The sequence below is a fragment of the Nerophis ophidion genome, linkage group LG05 (assembly GCF_033978795.1).
Source record: "Nerophis ophidion isolate RoL-2023_Sa linkage group LG05, RoL_Noph_v1.0, whole genome shotgun sequence".
Classification (NCBI taxonomy): Eukaryota; Metazoa; Chordata; class Actinopteri; order Syngnathiformes; family Syngnathidae; genus Nerophis; species Nerophis ophidion.
Genome location: NC_084615.1, coordinates 50,176,349 through 50,197,722, shown reverse-complemented (window position 1 = coordinate 50,197,722; position 21,374 = coordinate 50,176,349). Strand labels below are relative to the sequence as shown.

The 21,374-nt window shown below is 45.0% G+C and overlaps 3 protein-coding genes and 1 non-coding gene across 6 annotated transcripts; 2 read left to right on the top strand and 2 right to left on the bottom strand.

The window, feature by feature from the left end:
• Nucleotides 1–5: 5 nt before the first annotated feature.
• Nucleotides 6–11,642, top strand: LOC133553289 (galectin-8-like). Of its 2 annotated transcripts, none has more exons than XM_061901317.1 (9): nucleotides 6–140; nucleotides 2,814–2,902; nucleotides 2,961–3,168; nucleotides 3,233–3,352; nucleotides 3,426–3,479; nucleotides 3,549–3,575; nucleotides 3,710–3,798; nucleotides 3,868–4,033; nucleotides 11,325–11,642. In XM_061901317.1, exons 1-9 carry the CDS (start codon nucleotides 102–104, stop codon nucleotides 11,472–11,474), a joined length of 942 nt encoding a protein of 313 aa, XP_061757301.1. In that variant the 5' UTR covers nucleotides 6–101; the 3' UTR covers nucleotides 11,475–11,642. The 2 variants fall into 2 exon arrangements, with proteins under 2 accessions (XP_061757301.1, XP_061757302.1); XM_061901318.1 differs by having other exon boundaries at nucleotides 56–140; nucleotides 2,828–2,902.
• On the bottom strand, nucleotides 11,557–17,264 carry LOC133553288 (ribonucleoside-diphosphate reductase subunit M2). 2 transcript variants are annotated; one of them, XM_061901316.1, is made up of 11 exons: nucleotides 17,027–17,264; nucleotides 15,941–16,024; nucleotides 15,795–15,863; nucleotides 13,194–13,340; nucleotides 13,018–13,134; nucleotides 12,804–12,937; nucleotides 12,634–12,728; nucleotides 12,411–12,544; nucleotides 12,235–12,339; nucleotides 12,056–12,169; nucleotides 11,557–11,805 (listed from the first exon to the last, which is right to left on the bottom strand). In XM_061901316.1, exons 2-11 carry the CDS (start codon nucleotides 15,962–15,964, stop codon nucleotides 11,653–11,655), a joined length of 1,092 nt encoding a protein of 363 aa, XP_061757300.1. In that variant the 5' UTR covers nucleotides 15,965–16,024; nucleotides 17,027–17,264; the 3' UTR covers nucleotides 11,557–11,652. The 2 variants fall into 2 exon arrangements, with proteins under 2 accessions (XP_061757300.1, XP_061757299.1); XM_061901315.1 differs by lacking the exon at nucleotides 17,027–17,264 and having other exon boundaries at nucleotides 15,941–16,201.
• LOC133553712 (small nucleolar RNA SNORD94) lies at nucleotides 11,880–12,017 on the bottom strand. The gene has a single exon (XR_009806974.1). It is a non-coding gene; the product is annotated as a small nucleolar RNA SNORD94 (small nucleolar RNA).
• On the top strand, nucleotides 14,253–20,215 carry tmem242 (transmembrane protein 242). Its single transcript, XM_061901319.1, has 4 exons — nucleotides 14,253–16,871; nucleotides 17,090–17,190; nucleotides 19,247–19,378; nucleotides 19,451–20,215. Exons 1-4 carry the CDS (start codon nucleotides 16,703–16,705, stop codon nucleotides 19,559–19,561), a joined length of 513 nt encoding a protein of 170 aa, XP_061757303.1. The 5' UTR covers nucleotides 14,253–16,702; the 3' UTR covers nucleotides 19,562–20,215.
• The last annotated feature ends 1,159 nt before the right edge of the window (nucleotides 20,216–21,374 follow it).

Here is a 21,374-nt window from a genome sequence, read left to right as displayed (position 1 = left end):
GTGTTGTGAATATCAATTATGTCACAATAGACCGTTCCCAAGTCACATGACAGTAGTGACGTAGGCGGAAGTAAAGTCGCAAGACACAGCAGCAAGCTAACATGTCGATTTCCCAAGCGAGACAAACGTTTTTAAAACCGGTGAGTAAGTTCGTGTTTCAATGTTTACATTTACAGAGTGGAATATGTCATTTATTTTCGTGCTTTTAATTCACTGAATTGCGACTTGCGCTCGATACTTTCTTTACAATTGCGTAACCGACTGACCATATTCCGAAATTTAGAACATGCTAATAGTTGCAATAAAACTGTTTCAAAAATAATCCTGACCTAAGTGTGTTTAACGCCAAAACAGGGATGCCCACAGTGCAGCCTGCGGCTCGGTTTTGCACACTTAACAGTTGCACCGTACTATACAAATAAAACAAACACTATTCATAATCTTTTCAGACAAAATTTAATGATCCACAAGGGAGATTGTTCCACACGGGAGCTCAGTTACAAAGGCTGGAAAGGATAAAGGAGGTATAATGTAGGGTAGAGCGGCCGTGCCAACAACTTTAGGGTTGCAGGTTCAATCCCCCCATCCACCATCCTAGTCACTGCCGTTGTGACCTTGGGCAAGACACTTTACCCACCTGCTCCCAGGAGCACCCGCACTGGTTTGAAAATAAATAAAAAAATTACTTAGATATTGGGTTTCACAATTGAAAGTGCCTTGAGTCACTTGAGAAAAGCGCTATATAAATATAATCCACAAATAATATACACTGATATATATGTACATAATATTTAACAATTACCATGTACAATATTACACTATAGGTAACAGTTACTGCACACTGACTGAAAGTTTTGCGAGAAAAGAAAATTAGGCAGATCACTACATTAGTACACATTTTCTGCAAGATATGGTAAGTGAAAGCCTCAAAGTGTTTAGTTGTAACGATATTGGTAAAGAATAGTCAGAATAAAAATAAATATCTCTAAGGGGATTGATTAGATATTACACTAATTGCTCTGTTAGCTATAACAAAGTTAAGTTGTGGATGTTGTGTTCGGACAGTTTAGCATGTATTGATTGACGTACATTGTCTTGTTTTAGGATCTTTAATACACATAATGTATTGAAGTGGCAACTACAACTTTATTTTTTGTATGCAGCTCTTGTTTGAACACCTCTAATCTACAGTTGTGATCAAAATTATTCAACCCCCACACAATTTTTGTGTTTTAGCAAGTTGGACATTTATTCTGTATTTTGTTTATAGTCATATCAAATAAAGATGTGTCAAATAGACAAATGCAACATAAATTGTAACACTGTATTTTACAAAGTACCAAAAAAGGACATTTTTCTCACTATCTCATTGAAAAACTATTCAACTCCCTAGTTACATGCATCTTTAGTACTTAGTAGAACACCCTTTGGCAGTAATTACATCCTTCAAACGTGATATATAACCGGACACAAGCTTCTTGCAACGATCTACAGGTATTTTAGCCCATTCCTCTTGGGCAAAGGCCTCCAGTTCATTCATATTCTTGGGCTTGCGTACTGCAACTGCCTTCTTCAAGTCCCACCACAGGTTTTTGATAGGATTTATGTCTGGCGACTGTGAAGGCCACTCCAGAGTCTTCCAGCCCTTCTTCTGCAACCACTCTGATGTTGATTTGGAGGTATGCTTTGGATCGTTGTCCCGTTGAAAGGTCCAACGTCTCCCAAGCCTCAGCTTCGTCACTGACTTCATGACATTTGTAGCTAATATATCCTGGTAGGAAATAGAATTCATAATGCCTTGAACGCGCTGGAGATTCCCGGTATCTGAGGCAGAGAAACAGCCCCAGAGCATGATTGACACCCCACCATGCTTAACAGTAGGCAAGGTGTTCTTCTCTTTGTAAGCTTCATTTTTTCTCCTACAGACATAACGTTGATTCATAGGCCCAAAGAGTTCCAGTTTTGTCTCATCACTCCATAGAACAGTTTCCCAAAACCTTTGGGGTTTGTCCAGATGATTTTTGGCATACTGGAGTCTATTTTTCTTGTGCCTGGTAGTCAGAAGTGGGGTGCGCCTGGGAGTTCTGGCATGGAGGCCTTCATCTCGTTGTGCGCGCCTTATTGTCTGGGACGAAACCTGCGTTCCCACCTCTGCAATGTCCTGTTGTAGTTCCTCAGCTGTTACCCGGGGGTTTTTCACCACTGTATGCTTCAAATACCGGACAGCAGTTGCACACAGCATCCTCTTTTTACCACGCCCAGGTAGTGTTTCCACTGTGCCTTTAGCTTTAAACTTGCGAATTATGCTCCCAACTGTGTCTCTTGGAATGTGTAATGTCTATGATATTTTCTTATATCCATATCCTTTCTTATGAAGAGAAATGCCTCCTTTCTTGACTTCCTTGACCACTCCCTGGACTTCACCATGTTGCAAATACACCATTGACCATCTACGAGAAGCTGAGCGTCACAGTCTTTTTCAATCAGTTTAATTGTTGCTTGTTATGGTTCTACAGGTGTTTTCAACACCTGATTGAAAAGACCTTATTCAAATTCTGTTATTAGGAGTTATGATCTTCAAGGGGTTGAATAATTTTGTCAATGAGATATTAAGAGAAATGACACTGTTTGGTATGTTACAAAACATAATGTTGTAATTCAAGTTGCATTTGTCTATTTAATGCATCTTTATTTGATATGACTACAAACAAAATACGGAATAAATGTCCTACTTGCTAAAACACCAAAATTGTGTGGGGGTTGAATAATTTTGATCACAACTGTAAAGTAAGTGAACTCTGTTGATGTCACAGATGGTTCCGTTTAGCTGGACCATCCAGGGTGGGCTTGTTCCTGGCGAGATGGTTCTGATCCAGGGGTCGCTTCCGTCAAGCGCAGATAGGTTTGGACCATGTTAGTATTCTCGCATCTCTTCCTTTCTCATCCTGCTGGTCCTGCAGATTCCAAGTGGACTTGACGTGTGGCAGCAGCGTGGCTCCAAGGGCCGACGTGGCTTTCCACATGAACCCCAGACTGACGAAGGGTTGCGTGGTGTGCAACACGCTGCACCAGGAGCGATGGGGTCATGAAGAAATCCTTCCTCACATGCCCTTCACGACGGGCCAGTCCTTCGAGTTAGTCCTGCTTGTCCTAAAGGACCGCTTCAAGGTGGACCACGTTCTCGCTTGCCATGCTGAGATAAGGACAAACGTCAACGTGTTGTGTCCTACAGGTGGCAGTAAACGGAGCACACCTGTTGGACTATGAACATCGACTTGCCCTGGAGCTTGTGGACACGCTGGCTGTTTCAGGAAAGGTCAAAGTTGATGCCGTGGCCGTCATGCTGCACGCTGTGAGTGGTCGACTGTGAGTCACTCCAACTTTTGGGATTGGACAAAGATCAGCGTGTGGTTTGTTGTTTGCAGTCAACATCTTTCTCCACTGAAGATGCTTCGACCAATCAGCACGCAGCACTCAGTGTAAGCTCGGCCTATCACTATGACGTTATCATTAGCATGTAGCTTTGCTGACTTGTTTTTGTTTTACAGTCAATGGTCGTCTTGTCAGGTGACATGGTGCGTTGTCTCGGCCCACATCACCGCCATAACTTCCAGTACATGTGGTCCTCCACCATTGGGCGACTCATATATTTTTTATATGGATATTAATTATTGCACTAGATATAACAATTCAGCGTGTGTGTGCGCAGTGTGTTCCATTCAAAGGGGAGCTGGTGGGCGGTTTCAGTGAGGGGCGCAGCATCGCCATTAGAGGACGTCCCAATCAGAAGGCAGAGCGGTAATAGCTCCATCTTTTACAGAACATGTGACCTGTGATCTCACTTTGACAACACAACTTGTGTTGCAGCTTTGCCATCAACCTGCGAGTGAGCGACAGCAAAGACATCGCACTGCACCTCAACCCTCGTTTCAAAGAGGAACTGTTTGTCCGAAACTCTTTCCTGTCTGGTTGCTGGGGTAACGAGGAGCGCAAGCTTGCCTCCTTCCCATTTGGACCGGGACAGTACTTTGAGGTCAGTCATATGACCTTATCTACAACTTTCCTACACTTAAAGTCTAACTGCACTTTTTTTAGGAATTTGTTAATATCGTTCACAACCATTATGAGAGACAAGAACATGTGGGTTTTTTTTTTAAACGATTTTAAAAATGAACAATGCTTTAAAGGTCTGGCTATTTGGAGTCACTGTTGTAGCCTTTAAAGAACTTCAAAACCCTGCAGCAACGTTTTATATGCACATTACAAGTCTATTTAATGTAATAACAGACACGTTCAAAACAATATGTAATATTTACCGTATTTTGATCGTTTTGATAATTTCCGGGATTGATTTTTTCGGCGCAATAATTCCTGTTTCCATAGCAGCGCTTGTCTGACTTCTGACAACTTGTGTTCCTACCTCCAGAATCAAACACGACTGTTTTTTAATCATGGCAGACTTGGTAACAGACAAGGAAATTATATCATATATATATCATTTCCAAGCTTAATATACTGCTGCTTATAGAAGAAATCATGAAAGAAGAGTTGTTGGAACAGACGGCGACCCGCAGTGTGAGGTGAAAGCAATTTTGACGCTATAAATGTTAAACTTGGAGACAAGCTATTGCGACATAATATATTGTGTACCCAAAATCAAGAGGAAATGTCCCCGCCCAGCTGCACCAGATGAACAACTGTCCATCGAGCGAGTAACTTAAAATATCAATCATGATACACGCAGTACGTCATGCGTGTTATTATAACTACAGTACATACACGGCTAGCTCAGCTGTCTACAAACAAAACATGAAACGTGTGCCAATACTTCACAGATACTGTTATGATTGTTCATGTTTTTCAGTCAGTACATACTCGCTTGTATCGCAGTGTTGGACATTACAAACCTAAACACGTTTCGTGTTGTTGTAGAAGCTAGTTTATCTCTTGTTGTAGTTAGTTTTTATGGCTTATACCGAAGCATATTGAAGTGTTTTCTTAGAAAAAGAGTTCCTCGGTAACCTGACTCTTGCCAGATCCTTGAAGTTCTCAATAGGATATGAATTTCAGAAGGCAGGTCCTTGTAAAAAAAATCATTGTATTTGAATGAATAAACCACTTGTCTGTTATCTTGAATGATGTGCTACTTCAACCACTCACATTCAAATCAACCCGTGACGCTGATGAAAGCGACGCTGGGAAATCCAAACCTGGTTGGAAGAAGAGACAAAACATCTTTGCCACCAATAAATTAGGCTGACCACACGTCCTCTTTTCCCCGGACATGTACTCTTTTGCGGTTTTTCTTGAATTCCTCAAACGGCCAGCGTTTTGAGTCAGCGTTACGTGTATTTTCAATGTTCATACAGGGTTAAGAGGGGTCAAAAACAAAACTAATTATGAGGGTGTGCGCACGCAGCAACAATCGTGAGGGAGGGGCAGAGACAGAGAGAGCGCTGAAGTGAATCGATTGTTAATCAAGGCATACTTGATCAACAGCTACTCAGGTCACACTGAAGGTGGCTGTATAAACAACTTTAAGACTGTTAAAAATATGCACCAAACTGTGAACCCACACCAAACAAGAATGACAAACACATTTCAGTAGAACATCCGCACCGTAACACAACATAAACACAACAGAACAAATATCCAGAAGCCCTTGTAGCACTAACTCTTCCGGGATGCTACAATATACACCCGCCGCTATCCTCTACACCTCCACCTCAACCCCGATTAGTCACATTAAATATTCCACTTTGAAAAATATTTTTGGTGGAAGATTTTGCATATTTTGCGTGTTTGCCATAAAAAGCATAGTTTTGTTTAACAAAAAAAAGGGCGGAAAACAAACAAAAAAACAACATAAACAAATATATATAACATTTCGAAATGAGGAATAGATCTGAAGTTGATGTAGACTCCAGAGATGTATATTTTAATTATATTATGTATGAATGCCCTGGCACACCATTATCATCAATCATGACAGAAGCAAAACACTTTTTTGACTTTTAAAGTGAAATAAATACACCTACAACTTATTAAATAAAAACAAAAATAACTTCAGCAGCAGTAGAGTTTAGATCATACTTGCCAACCTTAAGACATCCGAATTCGGGAGATGGGGGGGGTGGGGGTGGTAGCGGGGGTGTATATTGTAGCATCCCGGAAGAGTTAGTGCTACAAGGGGCTCTGGATATTTGTTCTGTTGTGTTTATGTTGTGTGCGGATGTTCTCCCGAAATGTGTTTGTCATTCTTGTTTGGTGTGGGTTCACAGTGTGGCGCATATTTGTAACAGTGTTAAAGTTTTTTATACGGCCACCCTCAGTGTGACCAGTATGGCTGTTGCTTAAGTATGTCTTGCAGTGATTTACGTGTGTTTGTAGAAACCGTATATAACACGATACTTGGCTTTCACGCTGTTAATATGGACAAGGCAGTCCCATCATGGCACGCCCTCAATAATTTTGTCCGGGTAATATTCGGGAGAATGATTGCCATGGGAGGTTTTCGGGAGGGGCACTGACATTCAGGAGTCCCCCGGGAAAACAAGGACGGTTGGCAATCATGGTTTAGATCCATGAAGGAAAGAAGAAAGTGAATGAATGTTTATAACTGAATACATTTACATGTGCATACAAATTTGTTTTCTTTTTTTCTATTATTTCTTTTAATGAATTGAGTAATGTTTATGACAACTTTTTTCCAGAACAGAATATAGAATGTGAGCTATAACCGGACAATGCATTTGTTTATCATTTGTTAAAAAGACTTACAAAAAAGTGGGACCCAAAAAATGTACTGTGGGACCCCATTTGTATGACTTGATGGGGTCCATGGGAAAATTCCTAGCGCCAACACTGCTGTCAACAGAGGAGAAAAAATGCTTTATTTATCCATCCATCCATTTTCTACCGCTTATTCCCTATCGGGGTCACGGGGGGCGCTGGCGCCTATCTCAGCTACAATCGGGCGGAAGGCGGGGTATACCCTGGACAAGTCGCTACCTCATCGCAGGGCCAACACAGATAGACAACATTCACACACTAGGGCCAATTTAGTGTTGCCAATCAACCTATCCCCAGGTGCATGTCTTTGGAAGTGGGAGGAAGCCGGAGTACCCGGAGGGAACCCACATTTACGGGGAGAACATGCAAACTCCACACAGAAAGATCCCGAGCCTGGATTTGAACCCAGGACTGCAGGACCTTCGTATTGTGAGGCAGACGCACTAACCCCTCTGCCACCGTGAAGCCTATGCTTTATTTAAATGAATATTATTTATAAAGCAAGTTCAAGTATCATTGGTAAATTTTACCCTAGTCTCGGCCTTGGCACGCACGTGTCCTCTTTTTGGGATTTCAGAAAATGGTCAGCCTAAATAAATGCCTTCAAAACCGTTCTGTTCATCTTTTAAATATTTGATCGATGTCACAAAACCGTTGCCACAGCACAAGCAATATCAGCGCACGACTGACTCCTTGCTGCCATTGTTTGAATTAAACAGTCGCTTCTGCGCTACGTCACACTTTATACAACTTGGTTAGTATACAGGTTACGGACATACAGTATTCTTGATGGTTTTTGAACGCATTTTTAAACCGATTCACTGGTGGAATTGATTTCTCCCATTAGCTGCATTGCTACCCACCTATAACAAGCTCATTATGTTAAAGTGAAAAGAACAAAAACATTTAGTCTTGTCTCTTGAAATTCCCAAAAAAGTTGGTTCCCCTCTAAGTGTAGACCCATGTCCTTACCTTGGTTTATCATTCTGATTAACACTGAAATAAACTGATCTGCTCCTCTCTGAGCTGCAACCTTATCGTGGTAGAGGAGTTTGCGTGTCCCAATGATCCTAGGAGCTATGTTGTCCGGGGGCATAAAGCCCCCTGGTAGGGTCTCCCAAGGCAAACAGGTTCTAGGTGAGGGATCAGACAAAGAGCAGCTCGAAGACCTTTATGAAGAAGAAAACTCATGGACCCAGATTTCCCTCGCCCGGACGCGGGTCACCGGGGCCCCCCTCTGGAGCCAGGCCCGGAGGTGGGGCACGATGGCGAGCGCCTGGTGGCCGGGCCTGTTCCCATGGGGCCCGGCCGGGCACAGCCCGAAGAGGCAACGTGGGTCACCCCTCCAATGGGCTCACCACCCATAGCAGGGGCCATAGAGGTCGGGTGCATTGTGAGCTGGGCGACAGCCGAAGGCAGGGCACTTGGCGGTCCGATCCTCGGCTACAGAAGCTAGCTCTTGGGACGTGGAATGTCACGTCACTGGGGGGGAAAGAGCCTGAGCTAGTGCGCGAAGTCGAGAAATTCCGGCTGGATATAGTCGGACTCACTTCGACGCACAGCAAGGGCTCTGGAACCACTTCTCTCGAGAGGGATTGGACCCTCTTCCACTCTGGCGTTGCCGGCAGTGAGAGGCGACGGGCTGGGGTGGCAATTCTTGTTTCTCTCCGGCTCAAAGCCTGTACGTTGGAGTTCAACCCGGTGGACGAAAGGGTAGCCTCCCTCCGCCTTCGGGTGGGGGGACGGGTCCTGACTGTTGTTTGTGCTTATGCACCAAGCAGCAGTTCAGAGTACCTACCCTTTTTGGGAACACTCGAGGGAGTACTGGAAAGTGCTCCCCCGGGTGATTCCCTTGTCCTACTGGGAGACTTCAACGCTCACGTTGGCAACGACAGTGAAACCTGGAGAGGCGTGATTGGGAAGAATGGCCGCCCGGATCTGAACCCGAGTGGTGTTTTGTTATTGGCCTTTTGTGCTCGTCACAGTTTGTCCATAACAAACACCATGTTCAAACATAAGGGTGTCCATATGTGCACTCGGCACAAGGACACCCTAGGCCGCAGTTCCATGATCGACTTTGTAGTTGTGTCATCGGATTTGCGGCCACATGTTTTGGACACTCGGGTGAAGAGAGGGGCGGAGCTTTCTACCGATCACCACCTGGTGGTGAGTTGGCTGCGATGGAGGGGGAGGATGCCGGACAGACCTGGGAGGCCCAAACGCATTGTGAGGGTCTGCTGGGAACGTCTGGCAGAGTCTCCTGTCAGACAAAGTTTCGATTCCCACCTCCGGAAGAACTTTGAACATGTCACGAGGGAGGTGCTGGACATTGAGTCCGAGTGGACCATGTTCCGCACCTCTATTGTCGAGGCGGCAGATCGGAGCTGTGGCCGCAAGGTAGTTGGTGCCTGTCGGGGCGGCAATCCTAAAACCCCTTGGTGGACACCAGCGGTGAGGGATGCCGTCAAGCTGAAGAAGGAGTCCTATCGGGTCCTTTTGGCTCATAGGACTCCGGAGGCAGTGGACAGGTACCGACAGGCCAAGCGGTGTGTAGCTTCAGCGGTCGCGGAGGCAAAAACTCAGACATGGGAAGAGTTCAGGCAAGCCATGGAAAACGACTTCCGGACGGCTTCGAAGCGATTCTGGACCACCGTCCGCCGCCTCAGGAAGGGGAAGCAGTGCACTATCAACACCGTGTATGGTGCGGATGGTGTTCTGCTGACCTCGACTGCGGATGTTGTAGATAGGTGGAAGGAATACTTCGAAGACCTACTCAATCCCACCAACACGTCTTCCTATGAGGAAGCAGTGCCTGGGGCTTTTGTGGTGGACTCTCCTGTTTCTGGGGCTGAGGTCGCTGAGGTAGTTAAAAAGCTCCTCGGTGGCAAGGCCCCAGGGGTGGACGAGATACGCCCGGAGTTCCTTAAGGCTCTGGATGCTGTGGGGCTGTCTTGGCTGACAAGACTTTGCAGCATCGCGTGGACATCGGGGGCGGTACCTCTGGATTGGCAGACCGGGGTGGTGGTTCCTTTCTTTAAGAAGGGGGACCGGAGGGTGTGTTCCAACTATCGTGGGATCACACTCCTCAGCCTTCCCGGTAAGGTTTATTCAGGTGTACTGGAGAGGAGGCTACGTCGGATAGTCGAACCTCGGATTCAGGAGGAACAGTGTGGTTTTCGTCCTGGTCGTGGAACTGTGGACGGGCTCTATACTCTCGGTAGGGTTCTTGAGGGTGCATGGGAGTTTGCCCAACCAGTCTACATGTGCTTTGTGGACTTGGAGAAGGCATTCGACCGTGTCCCGCGGGAAGTCCTGTGGGGAGTGCTCAGAGACTATAGGGTATCAGACTGTCTTATTGTGGCGGTCCGTTCCCTGTACGATCAGTGCCAGAGCTTGGTCCGCGTTGACGGCAGTAAGTCGAACACATTTCCAGTGAGGGTTGGACTCCGCCAAGGCTGTCCTTTGTCACCGATTCTGTTCATAACTTTTATGGACAGAATTTCTAGGCGGTCAAGGCGTCGAGGGGTTCCGGTTTGGTAACCGCAGGATTAGGTCTCTGCTTTTTGCAGATGATGTGGTCCTGATGGCTTCATCTGACCGGGATCTTCAGCTTTCGCTGGATCGGTTCGCAGCCGAGTGTGAAGCGACCGGAATGAGAATCAGCACCTCCAAGTCCGAGTCCATGGTTCTCGCCCGGAAAAGGGTGGACTGCCATCTCCGGGTTGGGGAGGAGACCCTGCCCCAAGTGGAGGAGTTCAAGTACCTAGGAGTCTTGTTCACGAGTGAGGGAAGAGTGGACCGTGAGATCGACAGGCTGATATGTGCGGCGTCTTCAGTAATGCGGACGTTGTACCGATCCGTTGTGGTGAAGAAGGAGCTGAGCCGGAAGGCAAAGCTCTCAATTTACCGGTCAATCTACGTTCCCATCCTCACCTATGGTCATGAGCTTTGGGTCATGACCGAAAGGATAAGATCACGGGTACAAGCGGCCGAAATGAGTTTCCTCCGCCGTGTGGCGGGGCTCTCCCTTAGAGATAGGGTGAGAAGCTCTGCCATCCGGGAGGAACTCAAAGTAAAGCCGCTGCTCCTTCACATCGAGAGGAGCCAGATGAGGTGGTTCGGGCATCTGGTCAGGATGCCACCCGAACGCCTCCCTAGGGAGGTGTTTAGGGCACGTCCAACCGGTAGGAGGCCACGGGGAAGACCCAGGACACGTTGGGAAGACTATGTCTCCCGGCTGGCCTGGGAACACCTCGGGATCCCCCGGGAAGAGCTAGACGAAGTGGCTGGGGAGAGGGAAGTCTGGGTTTCCCTGCTTAGGCTGTTGCCTCCGCGACCCGACCTCGGATAAGCGGAAGATGATGGATGGATGAACTGATCTGTCACTATAGTATTAACTCATGCTCACTTTATATTTGCGCACATAACTTGTAATCATTAAGATCTTCTACATTGAACATAAGCAGCCTACAAAGCCAAATTCCTTGTGTTAAAAATACTTGGCGAATAAAGCTGATTTATTTTTTTCATAGATCATCATCCTCTGTGATGCTCAGCAGTTTCTTGTTGCCGTCAATGGGATCCACCAAGTGGCTTACAAACATCGAGTCCAGGACCTGCGATGCATCACACAGCTGGAAGTCATCGGAGATGTCAAACTGATAGATGCCAGGCTTATGTGACACCTGCACGCCTACATGCTAACAAGCCAATCACATTCCGCTAAATATATCAAAAAGCCGCCAGTTAAGTAATTCCATTACCTAAAACATAAATACATTTTATTAGAAAAGATATTTACAAATTACAATAAAAGAAAAGGACACAGTCCGTAATGCTGCTGCAGAAAAGTGGGCATGGTCAGAAGTCAGCATCCAGCGTGAAGGTGTTGTCGGTGGTGGTGGCCATGACACCCATCCTCTGATATTCGCCAACACGCTTCTCAAAGAAGTTGGTCTTTCCCTCCAGTGAAATGTTTTCCATGAAGTCGAAAGGGTTCTCCACGCAATACATCTACAGACACACACAGAAAGTGAGCATGAAAAGGTTTGAGAAGTAGAGTGAGAGTGGGGGGCGGAGCTTGAGCAAGTGTTCAGATAAGCGTCTGTTTCGTGTCGCCGCCCGTCCTCCAGTAGACCACATGTCTTCTGGAGGAGCGGATGCGGCAACACTCAGCCCCCATGAGCGGCTGAGGTCCGTACCCCTGCGCTTCTCATCATCACGCAGCCACATTTCGCCCCCGCCTGGCGTCATCAAAGGTTACCTTGTCCAGGCCCAGCTCCATCATGAGCCTGTCGGCGACGAACTCGATGTAACGCTTCATCAGGTCACAGTTCATCCCGATGAGTTTGACGGGCAGCGCCTGAGTCAGGAACTCCTGAACACAGAAGAGGACGTCAGCTGAGCAGCGACGAGGCCAGGTTGTCAGCAGGGTGACCTTACCTGTTCGATCTCTACAGCGTTCCTGATGATGGAAGTCACGGTGTCGACAGAAGGCTTGTTGAGCAGGTGCTTGAACATCAGACAAGCAAAGTCGCAGTGGAGACCCTGAAACACACCATCAGATGGTCAGTTGGCACCCTCAGCACGCCGAGGCGCCTCAGTGGGCGGAGTCTCACCTCGTCTCTGCTGATGAGCTCGTTAGAGAAAGTCAGGCCGGGCATTAGGCCGCGTTTCTTTAGCCAGAAAATTGCGGCGAAGGACCCGGAGAAAAAGATCCCTTCCACGGCGGCGAAGGCCACCACGCGCTCACCTGGAGGAGGGACACGCACCAAAGGCCAGCTGGTGAGCGTCCAGTAAGGCACAAGAGAAAGACAGCGGCCACATGGCGCCCGCTCTTACCGTAGCTGGCGTTCTCGTTGCCGATCCAGTTGATCGCCCAGTCGGCCTTCTTCTTGATGCACGGCATGGTCTCGATGGCGTTGAAGAGGTACTCTCTGTGGGGATCGAACACACGCTCGGATCGCGCTGCATTGGCCACGGCGAAGCGAGGGAACGCCAGGGTCTCTCACCTTTCTTTGGGGTCTTTGATGTAGGTGTCAATGAGCAGGCTGTACATCTCAGAGTGGATGTTCTCCATGGCAATCTGGAAACCGTAGAAACAGCGCGCCTCCGTCACCTGCACTTCCTGCGTGAAGCGCTCCACCTGGCGGACATGGGCACATTAGAAGACGCTCACCACGCTGTGGGAAAGCTGCACTTCCGGCATAAACGTGACACACTTACCAGGTTCTCGTTGACAATGCCGTCGCTGGCGGCAAAGAAGGCCAACACGTGAGAGATGAAGAACTTCTCGTCTTCCTTGAGCGTGTCCCAGTGCTGCAGGTCCTTCGACAGGTCCACCTGTGCGCACAACATCCCATCATGCAACAGTACTCACACACGCAGCAGGCCATCTTTACCTCTTCTGCAGTCCAGAAAGATGCCTCTGCCTTCTTGTACATGCGCCAGATGTCATGGTACTGTATGGGGAAGATGACGAAGCGGCGGGGATTGTCCTTGAGCAGGGGCTCTGTCTCCTTGCCGCCACTCTTCTTCACGCCTTGGCTCTATGGGACAAGAAAAAAATCCATGATGCTCACTTTCTTTATTTCCTGGCTTCACTGTCTAATCTGCATGTATACAGTGGGGCAAAAAAGTATTTAATCAGCCACCGATTGTGCAAGTTCTCCCACTTAAAATGATGACAGAGGTCTGTAAATTTCATCATAGGTACACGTCATTTGTGAGAGACAGAATGTGAAAAAAAGTACAGGAATTCACACTGTAGGAATTTTAAAGAATTTATTTGTTAATTATGGTGGAAAAATAAGTATTTGGTCAACCATTCAAAGCTCTCACTGATGGAAGGAGGTTTTGGCTCCAAATCTAACGATACATGGCCCCATTCATTCTTTCCTTAACACGGATCAATCGTCCTGTCCCCTTAGTAGAAAAACAGCCCCAAAGCATGATGTTTCCACCCCCATGCTTCACAGTAGTTCTGGTGTTCTTGGGATGCAACTCAGTATTCTTCTTCCTCCAAACACAACGAGTTGAGTTTATACCAAAATGGATACCTGGATGATACAGCAGAGGATTGGGAGAATGTCATGTGATGGGACTGTTTTTCTGCTCAGTGGACAGGACGATTGATCCGTGTTAAGGAATGAATGAATGGGGCCATGTATCGTGAGATTTTGAGCCAAAACCTCCTTCCATCAGTGAGAGCTTTGAATGGTTGACCAAATACTTATTTTCCACCATAATTTACAAATAAATTATTTAAAATTCCTACAATGTGAATTCCTGGATTTTTTCACATTATGTCTCTCACAGTTGAAGTGTACCTATGATGAAAATTACAGACCTCTGTCATCATTTTAAGTGGGAGAACTTGCACAATCGGTGGCTGACTAAATACTTTTTGGCCCCACTGTAGTTACATGGACTTTGACCACATCATGTCAGCAAGTTATTTTTAAGTCAGTCATTACATTTCAGAGCGTTTATTAGGGTCCGCCCTGCTATGGCAAAGGACTCCATGTCCTTTGCCATGGCAAGGACCCTATTGAATCTGTAACGTTTCTTATTATTATTCTTTCTTTCTTTCTTTATTCCGCACCGTCGCACCGCAATTTCACCCCCTTAACATGCTTCAAAACTCACCAAAGTTAACGCACACGTCGGTCTGGCATGCCTTCCCAACTTATTAAGCAACCAAACCCCAAAAATGAAAATTGCGCGCTAGCGCCCCCTAGGAAAAAAAAAACAGACTTCTTGTAACTTCCATTAGGAATGTCGTAGAGACATGAAACAAAAACCTCTATGAAGGGCTGACTTATACCTAAATTTCATAATTGTATCTTCTGGGGCAAAAATCAACAAAAAATTTGCAAAAGCCCCTTTAAAGCAAAATTTTCGCAAAAAATTCAATTTTTGCCTCTTTGAACTATAATTTGACCCCCTTAAGATGCTTCAAAACTCACCAAACTTGGCAGACACATCAGGACTGGCAGAAATTGCGATCTAATGAAAAAAAAAAATAAAAAAACTCAAAATTGCGCTCTAGCGCAATTTTTGAATAAAACACAGAAAAAACTGCTCCTAGGAAGAGAAAACAGACAAAACTGCTTGTAACTTCCAGTAGGAATGTCGGAAAGACATGAAACAAAAACTGCTATGTAGGTCTCTCTTAGATCTACATTTAGATGGACATCCTTCGGCCAAAATCAACAGGAAGTGAAAAATTGCCCCTTCAAAATAAAAGTTTTGTGAAAACCCGTCACCGTTTTTAAATCGAAACTCCTCCTAGTGCGTTTGTCGTTTCGGCTTCAAACTCGCACAGGAGAGAGATTGAACCCTTTTGATTAAAACTGTCGAACAAAGTTTTGATTATTGCTCCGGTTTGGATTTTACGCGCCTTCAAAAAAAACCCTGCGCAAAGTTTCCTAAAAAATGTATTTTTTGCCTCTTTAAACTGTAATTTGACCCCCTTAAAATGCTTCAAAGTGCAAGTTAAAGCTCTACTATGCAAAGCAAAAGCCTTTTATCAACAACATCCAGAATCGCCGATCTGTAATTTCACCCCCTTAACATGCTTCAAAACTCACCAAATTTTACAGACATATCAGGACTGGCAAAAACTGCCATCTAATAAAAAACCAAAACCCAAAAATCAAAATTGCACTTAGCGCCCCCTAGGAAAAAAAACTGACAAAACTGCATGTAACTTCTGTTAGAAATGTCGTATAGACATGGAATAAAAAACTTCTACGTAGGTCTGACTAAGATCGGGACTCGGCGGCGGCGGCCAACGGCGGACCCGACCAACGCTGCTTGCAGCTTTAATTTTTGTTGGATCCATATGCAGGGTCACTTATGTTTTTAAGGTTGCATGAGCGCGCCAACAAACACAATAGAAAAGTGAATGCGCAGCTTCGTACGTTTGTCCCATAAAACCCATTTTGGTGCAACAAAGCGGTCAAACGTTTGAGGCTTTAATAACCTTTGACCTCACTTACCGGAGTCTCGGAGAATATTTTGCGCGCGGTTTTCGACGCCAAGATACGCGCAGAGTTCAGGCTCGGAGGCTGCAAGACAAAATATACGCTTAGAAGACAAACTTTGAACGCTTGAACGACAATTATAGATGCGTGTTGGCGCTCACCGTGTTTTCTTTATCCAGCGACATGTTGCTGACGTCACCACTCAGCTTGTTCTCGTTGCGGACGGAAAGGGGCGAGCGAGCAGACTGCATTTCGACAGTTAAAATGAGTTTAAAAGTAAATAGTTATAAAATAATGCAGGCGTTCTAAACTACCACACAGACACAGGAAGGAAACAGAATGAAGCAGCTTCAGTTTGCCGCTCGTCTTTTCATTCTAACTTTGGCGCCGGAACGCTGTGAACCAATAGGAGCGAAGCTTGTACTGTCCTTTTAAGAGAGTCGTGGCAGTTTCACCAATCACAAGGCTCTTTACACAGTCACGTGAATTGGTGACGCGGACTGCACAAAAGGGTTACAAAACTAAAAATAAATGCTTACAAAACACTCCAATTTTAAATTACACGTAGAAACCGGCACCGGACTCTGAAAGCATTAATTAACTTCAGCTTTTTTTAACAGAACATTTGACACAAATCAACGTTAACTATCAAATTAGATGACGAATTATCAGACCAAAAATGTGTCCTTTTGTTGAAGTACGAGACTGGGAACATATTAATGTAACAGCTTTAGGATACTTTTTTTCTCCTTCCCAAAACTTAATTGTGATACTGGCTGTAACAGACGATCTTTGATCCATTACGGAGTGGACAAGCTGAAATTAAAGGAATATAAACACTAGTATTAGAACCGTCCGGTTAATTTAACGTGAATTTTCATAAAAATGTTATCTTTTTGTATGAAAAACGAAAACATGTGTGCATGACATCGAATTTCGGTCGTGAGACAACCAAAATGGTATTTCCTTCCGAGGTCTTGTTTCTGCCCGGTCCTGTGACACGGACGGTACAACAAGACATGTCACCAGCGGACGAAGACATCGTCGAAGTGTCTCGAAATGATGACACCAACAAAGTGCAGATGATTAAAGGTAAACCTTTTAACAAGTGTTTTTGTTAAAATAGAGACACATGTAAGCCGCTTTCGCTCGTTGTTGAGGCGTTTTGTGCGTGAAGGTCACGACAATGTTGCTCTCATCTAAAGAAGAAATGCAAGACACACACGTATTGTCCTATCTAAACTGACCTGTTAAGGCAAGATGCGCTGTCCTAAGTGTGGAAAGAATTATTTGGTGCTTCCGGTGTGCAGGTGCAGCCTTTTTGAGCACGGTGGCGTCTTTGGGGCTCATCGCGGGCTTTGGCTCCACTCTGGCGCTGGCCAAGAAGAACAACCCAGACTGGTTCAATAAGGTAAACGTTTGACATTGCGTCCAACAAGGTTGCCAATGCAATTAGCAGCTTTGATGTCCAACCACTTCCTGCTTTGACGAGGTCACTTCCGGTTGAAATTCTATAAATAGTCAACAAAACCCATACTTGCCAACCTTCAGACCTCCGATTTCGGGAGGGTGGGGGAGGCGTGGTTGGGGAGGGGGGCGTGGTTAAGAGGGGAGGAATATATTTAGATCTACAATTTACCAACTCGTATTTCATATATATTTCATATCCATCCATCCATCCATTTTTTACCGCTTATTCCCTTTCGGAGTCACGGGGGGCGCTGGCGCCTATTTCAGCTACAATCGGGCGGAAGGCAGCGTACACCCTGGACAAGTCGCCACCTCATCGCAGGGCCAACACATATAGACAGACAACATTCACACTCACATTCACACACCAGGGCCAATTTAGTGTTGCCAATCAACCTATCCCCAGGTGCATGTCTTTGGAAGTGGGAGGATGCCGGAGTACCCGGAGGGAACCCACGCATTCACGGGGAGAACATGCAAACTCCACACAGAAAGATTGAACCCAGGACTGCAGGACCTTCGTATTGTGAGGCAGTCGCACTAACCCCTCTGCCAACGTGATGTGTGTGTGTGTGTGTGTGTGTGTGTGTGTGTGTGTGTGTGTGTGTATGTATATATGTATATGTGTGTGTGTATGAAATACTTGACTATAAGTGAATTCTAGCTATATATATTTATTTTATTATATATATAATTAAAAGAAATAGTTGAATTTCAGACGGGACCTATCAAATACACAGTAATAAAAATACAGTTCTACTAACTGTATTGTGTTAGCTGGTTACTAAAAAAAACCAACACCACTTACCTCTCACTATTTCAGTAACCTTTGTTCTGCCATTTATTTACTCATTTTGATCGTCGACGGTGTAATATATTGGGTTGGAGTCAATAACCAGGCGAGGTGATGAAGTTACGCTCTTTACTGTGGGCTTCAGAACAGACTCCCTCACTTGACGTCAGGTGCGCAACACCACGTAAATCCTTGCCGAATCAAAAAGCAACACTCATAACGCTGTAGCCAACATTCACCAGGAGATGGCAACAGACAACATAGAATCACTATTACAGATGGCGTCGCCATGGCTGTAACTTCCTCGTTCTTCTGCTTTGTCTCCTTGTGTGTGCAGTTTTTTATTAAAATCCGTAGATTTTGTAACGTGATTGGGCAGACAAGCTGTTTATATAGTGGGAAAGTGGACGTGAAAACAGGCTGTCCACCCTCAGGTCCGTAAGGAGCTTGAGGGGGCGTGGCCTCCAGCCCCTGTTGAATTTGGGGAGATTTTCGGGAGAAAATTTCTTCCGGGAGGTTTTCGGGAGAGGCGCTGAATTTCGGGAGTCTCCCGGAAAGTCCGGGAGGGTTGGCAAGTATGACTAAACCAGATACGCAAATGCATTTTATAACTTATCTCCATCACCTGTGTCTTTTGTTTGGTTTTCATAAATGTGATTTATGTTTTAATTTGTATATTGTTTCATCTGGAGGCGTTTCATTTAGAATGTGAATGGTCATCATTTAGGGGCAGCACGGTGAAAGGTCCTGAGTAGTCCTGGGTTCAATCCCGGGCTCGGGATCTTTCTGTGTGGAGTTTGCATGTTCTCACCATGACTGTGTGGGTTCCCTCCGGGTACTCAGGCTTCCTCCCACCGCCAAAAACATGCACCTGAGGATAGGTTGATTAGCAACACTAAATGGTCCCTAGTGTGTGAATGTGAGTGTGAATATTGTCTGTCTATCTGTGTTGGCCCTGTGATGAGAGGTAGCGACTTGTCCAGGGTGTACACCGCCTTATGCCCGATTGTAGCTGAGATAGACTTCAGCACCCCCCGCAACTCCAAAGGGAATAAGTGGTAGAAAATGGATGGATGGATGTCTCGAGGCGTTTAATTTAGAATGTGAATGGTCATTATTTAATGTGACTAAATGTAACTGCTTAATGTGGCTCTTGACTTTTGTTGTATTATTAATATTAACTGAGTGTGTGTGTTGACTGCAGGGCGTTACAGCGTCACTTCCTGAGAGCGGCGCAGCACTTGCCTTGCGGGCTCTTGGCAGAGGTACAATGTACGCCTGGTGTGGCGTGGGGCTGCTGAGCTTCACCGTGTGGAAACTTCTGGATGTTCACAGTGTACGTGTTCTATTTCCAAATGGAAAATTGCAGAAGGAAGGAAAATCAATGTTGAAATGTTTTGTCTTTCAGCTGCCTGAGTTCAGATGCAAGATGGCCTCCCTCTTCCCGCCTATCCCAAAGTCGGACACGGCGGTGGGGTCTGACCTGCAGGACTTGGAGTCGCTTTTTAAGTCCAAGTAACGGAGGCACTAAAGTGAGCGTGTTGGAACGCAGCCCAGTTGAACTGAGAACGTTTGGTGCTTTCAGGGACCCTCAGACAAAGCGGGGACATTGGACACGTGTCACTTGACTCATGTTAAATGAATACATGAATATCATCACATGCTAGTGAAGCTTCCTGTTAACTGCATTCTGTACAATCAAATAAGTGCTGGCACCTGACAGAGTCCTGATACACAAAGATGCTTTTGGTTTTAATTATCCACCCATTCATCCATTTTCTACCGCTTGTCACCCTCGGGGTCATGGGGGTGGCAGGAGCATATCCCAGCTGAATTTGGGCGGAAGACGGGGTACACCCTGGACAAGTCAGAACCTCATCAAATTATTTAGAATTTGTGAATAGTGTACTTTAAATAAGCTGATTAGAAGGGAGCATGTCGTGTTTGTGCACATTGGTTGATGTTGAGGATTCAGTCAAGATGGCTCTCACTACCAGACCAATTGGGCCTACTTTTCGTCTCGGTTATTGGTACCTTGGTCAGTGTTGCCATACGGGAAATTACTAATTAATGTATGAGAATCTAAAAATTAACATATTTTTTAGAATGTCATTTTCCAAACCACATATGATGTTGCTCAGAACTATCTGATACAGTAAAACTTCAGCACAGACTCACTTTGCTTCATTTGTACTTTAAACACCAGGAGAGAAATCGGTGTTATACCCACCGGGCTTGAATTCATTACTTTTCATATGCTTTTTATACGATTCAACCTCACATTTTAATTCACCAACTTTGACACCATTATAACTTAAGTAATAATCTCATGGGCTGGAATTAAGACTTTTTAAACAAGCAGAACATAAAGAGTCATAGTGAGTGTTTGTTATTTCAATAAAGTAATTCTAGTAGAATGTAAAATATATTTATGTAGTAATGTGTAAAGTTATAGGCTCACACCAGTTCTGTAAATAGTTTAAATTTGAATCATAGCTTCATAGTTTTCACAGCTTTTTTGTTTCAAGAGGTACATAGTGTTTTAAAGTAAAGTTCTCTTTTTTTAAAGGCACAAAAAACAGGTTGGGTATTGACAACGTTACATTTAACAATATAAAACTTAGCCAATAGTATAATGAGGTTGCAAAGGTAAAAATTCCTTTTCATTTTTTTCCTCATACTGTGTAAATTCCAATAGCACATCTTTAAACATTGTCCAAGATGAAACGACAGATGCCCTGCTATAGTAATCGAGTGCTTTCACAAGTCCAAACAGGTGGTAAACAGTCTCTGAATGCATGTTACATAAGGTGCAGTTAACATCAATGTCCCTCTTATATCTTACCATCACAGTCTTCACAGGGTAATAACCATGAATGATTTTGAAAAAATCTCTTTGACTTTCTGTGTGAGTAAATACCTGTTAGGAAGAGACCACAGATGTCATTCACAACATTATTCCAGAGTGCAATTACATAGGAGACAGACACACAATCATTTTGGAATAAGCTGCAGATTATTCTGTTATTTTTCTGATCAAAACACAGTTTCCCCACAGGAGTGTCAATTGAATCATTCACACTTGTTACAGCAGAAAGAGGAATTAAATAACCCCTGTACAACATAACACCTGTTGGAATGGCATCTAATACAATGGCAAATTGTTAGGGAGACATGGTTGAAAAATTATTGGCAATTAACCTTCCTTATTGAAAAGCCGAGTCACCAAAATAGTACATTCTTGAACCAATTGTTGAGGAAAAGTGATTTTGTTTTGTAAAATATATGTCTTGTTCCAAATGATCTCGGGCGCGGCACCGCTGCTGCCCACT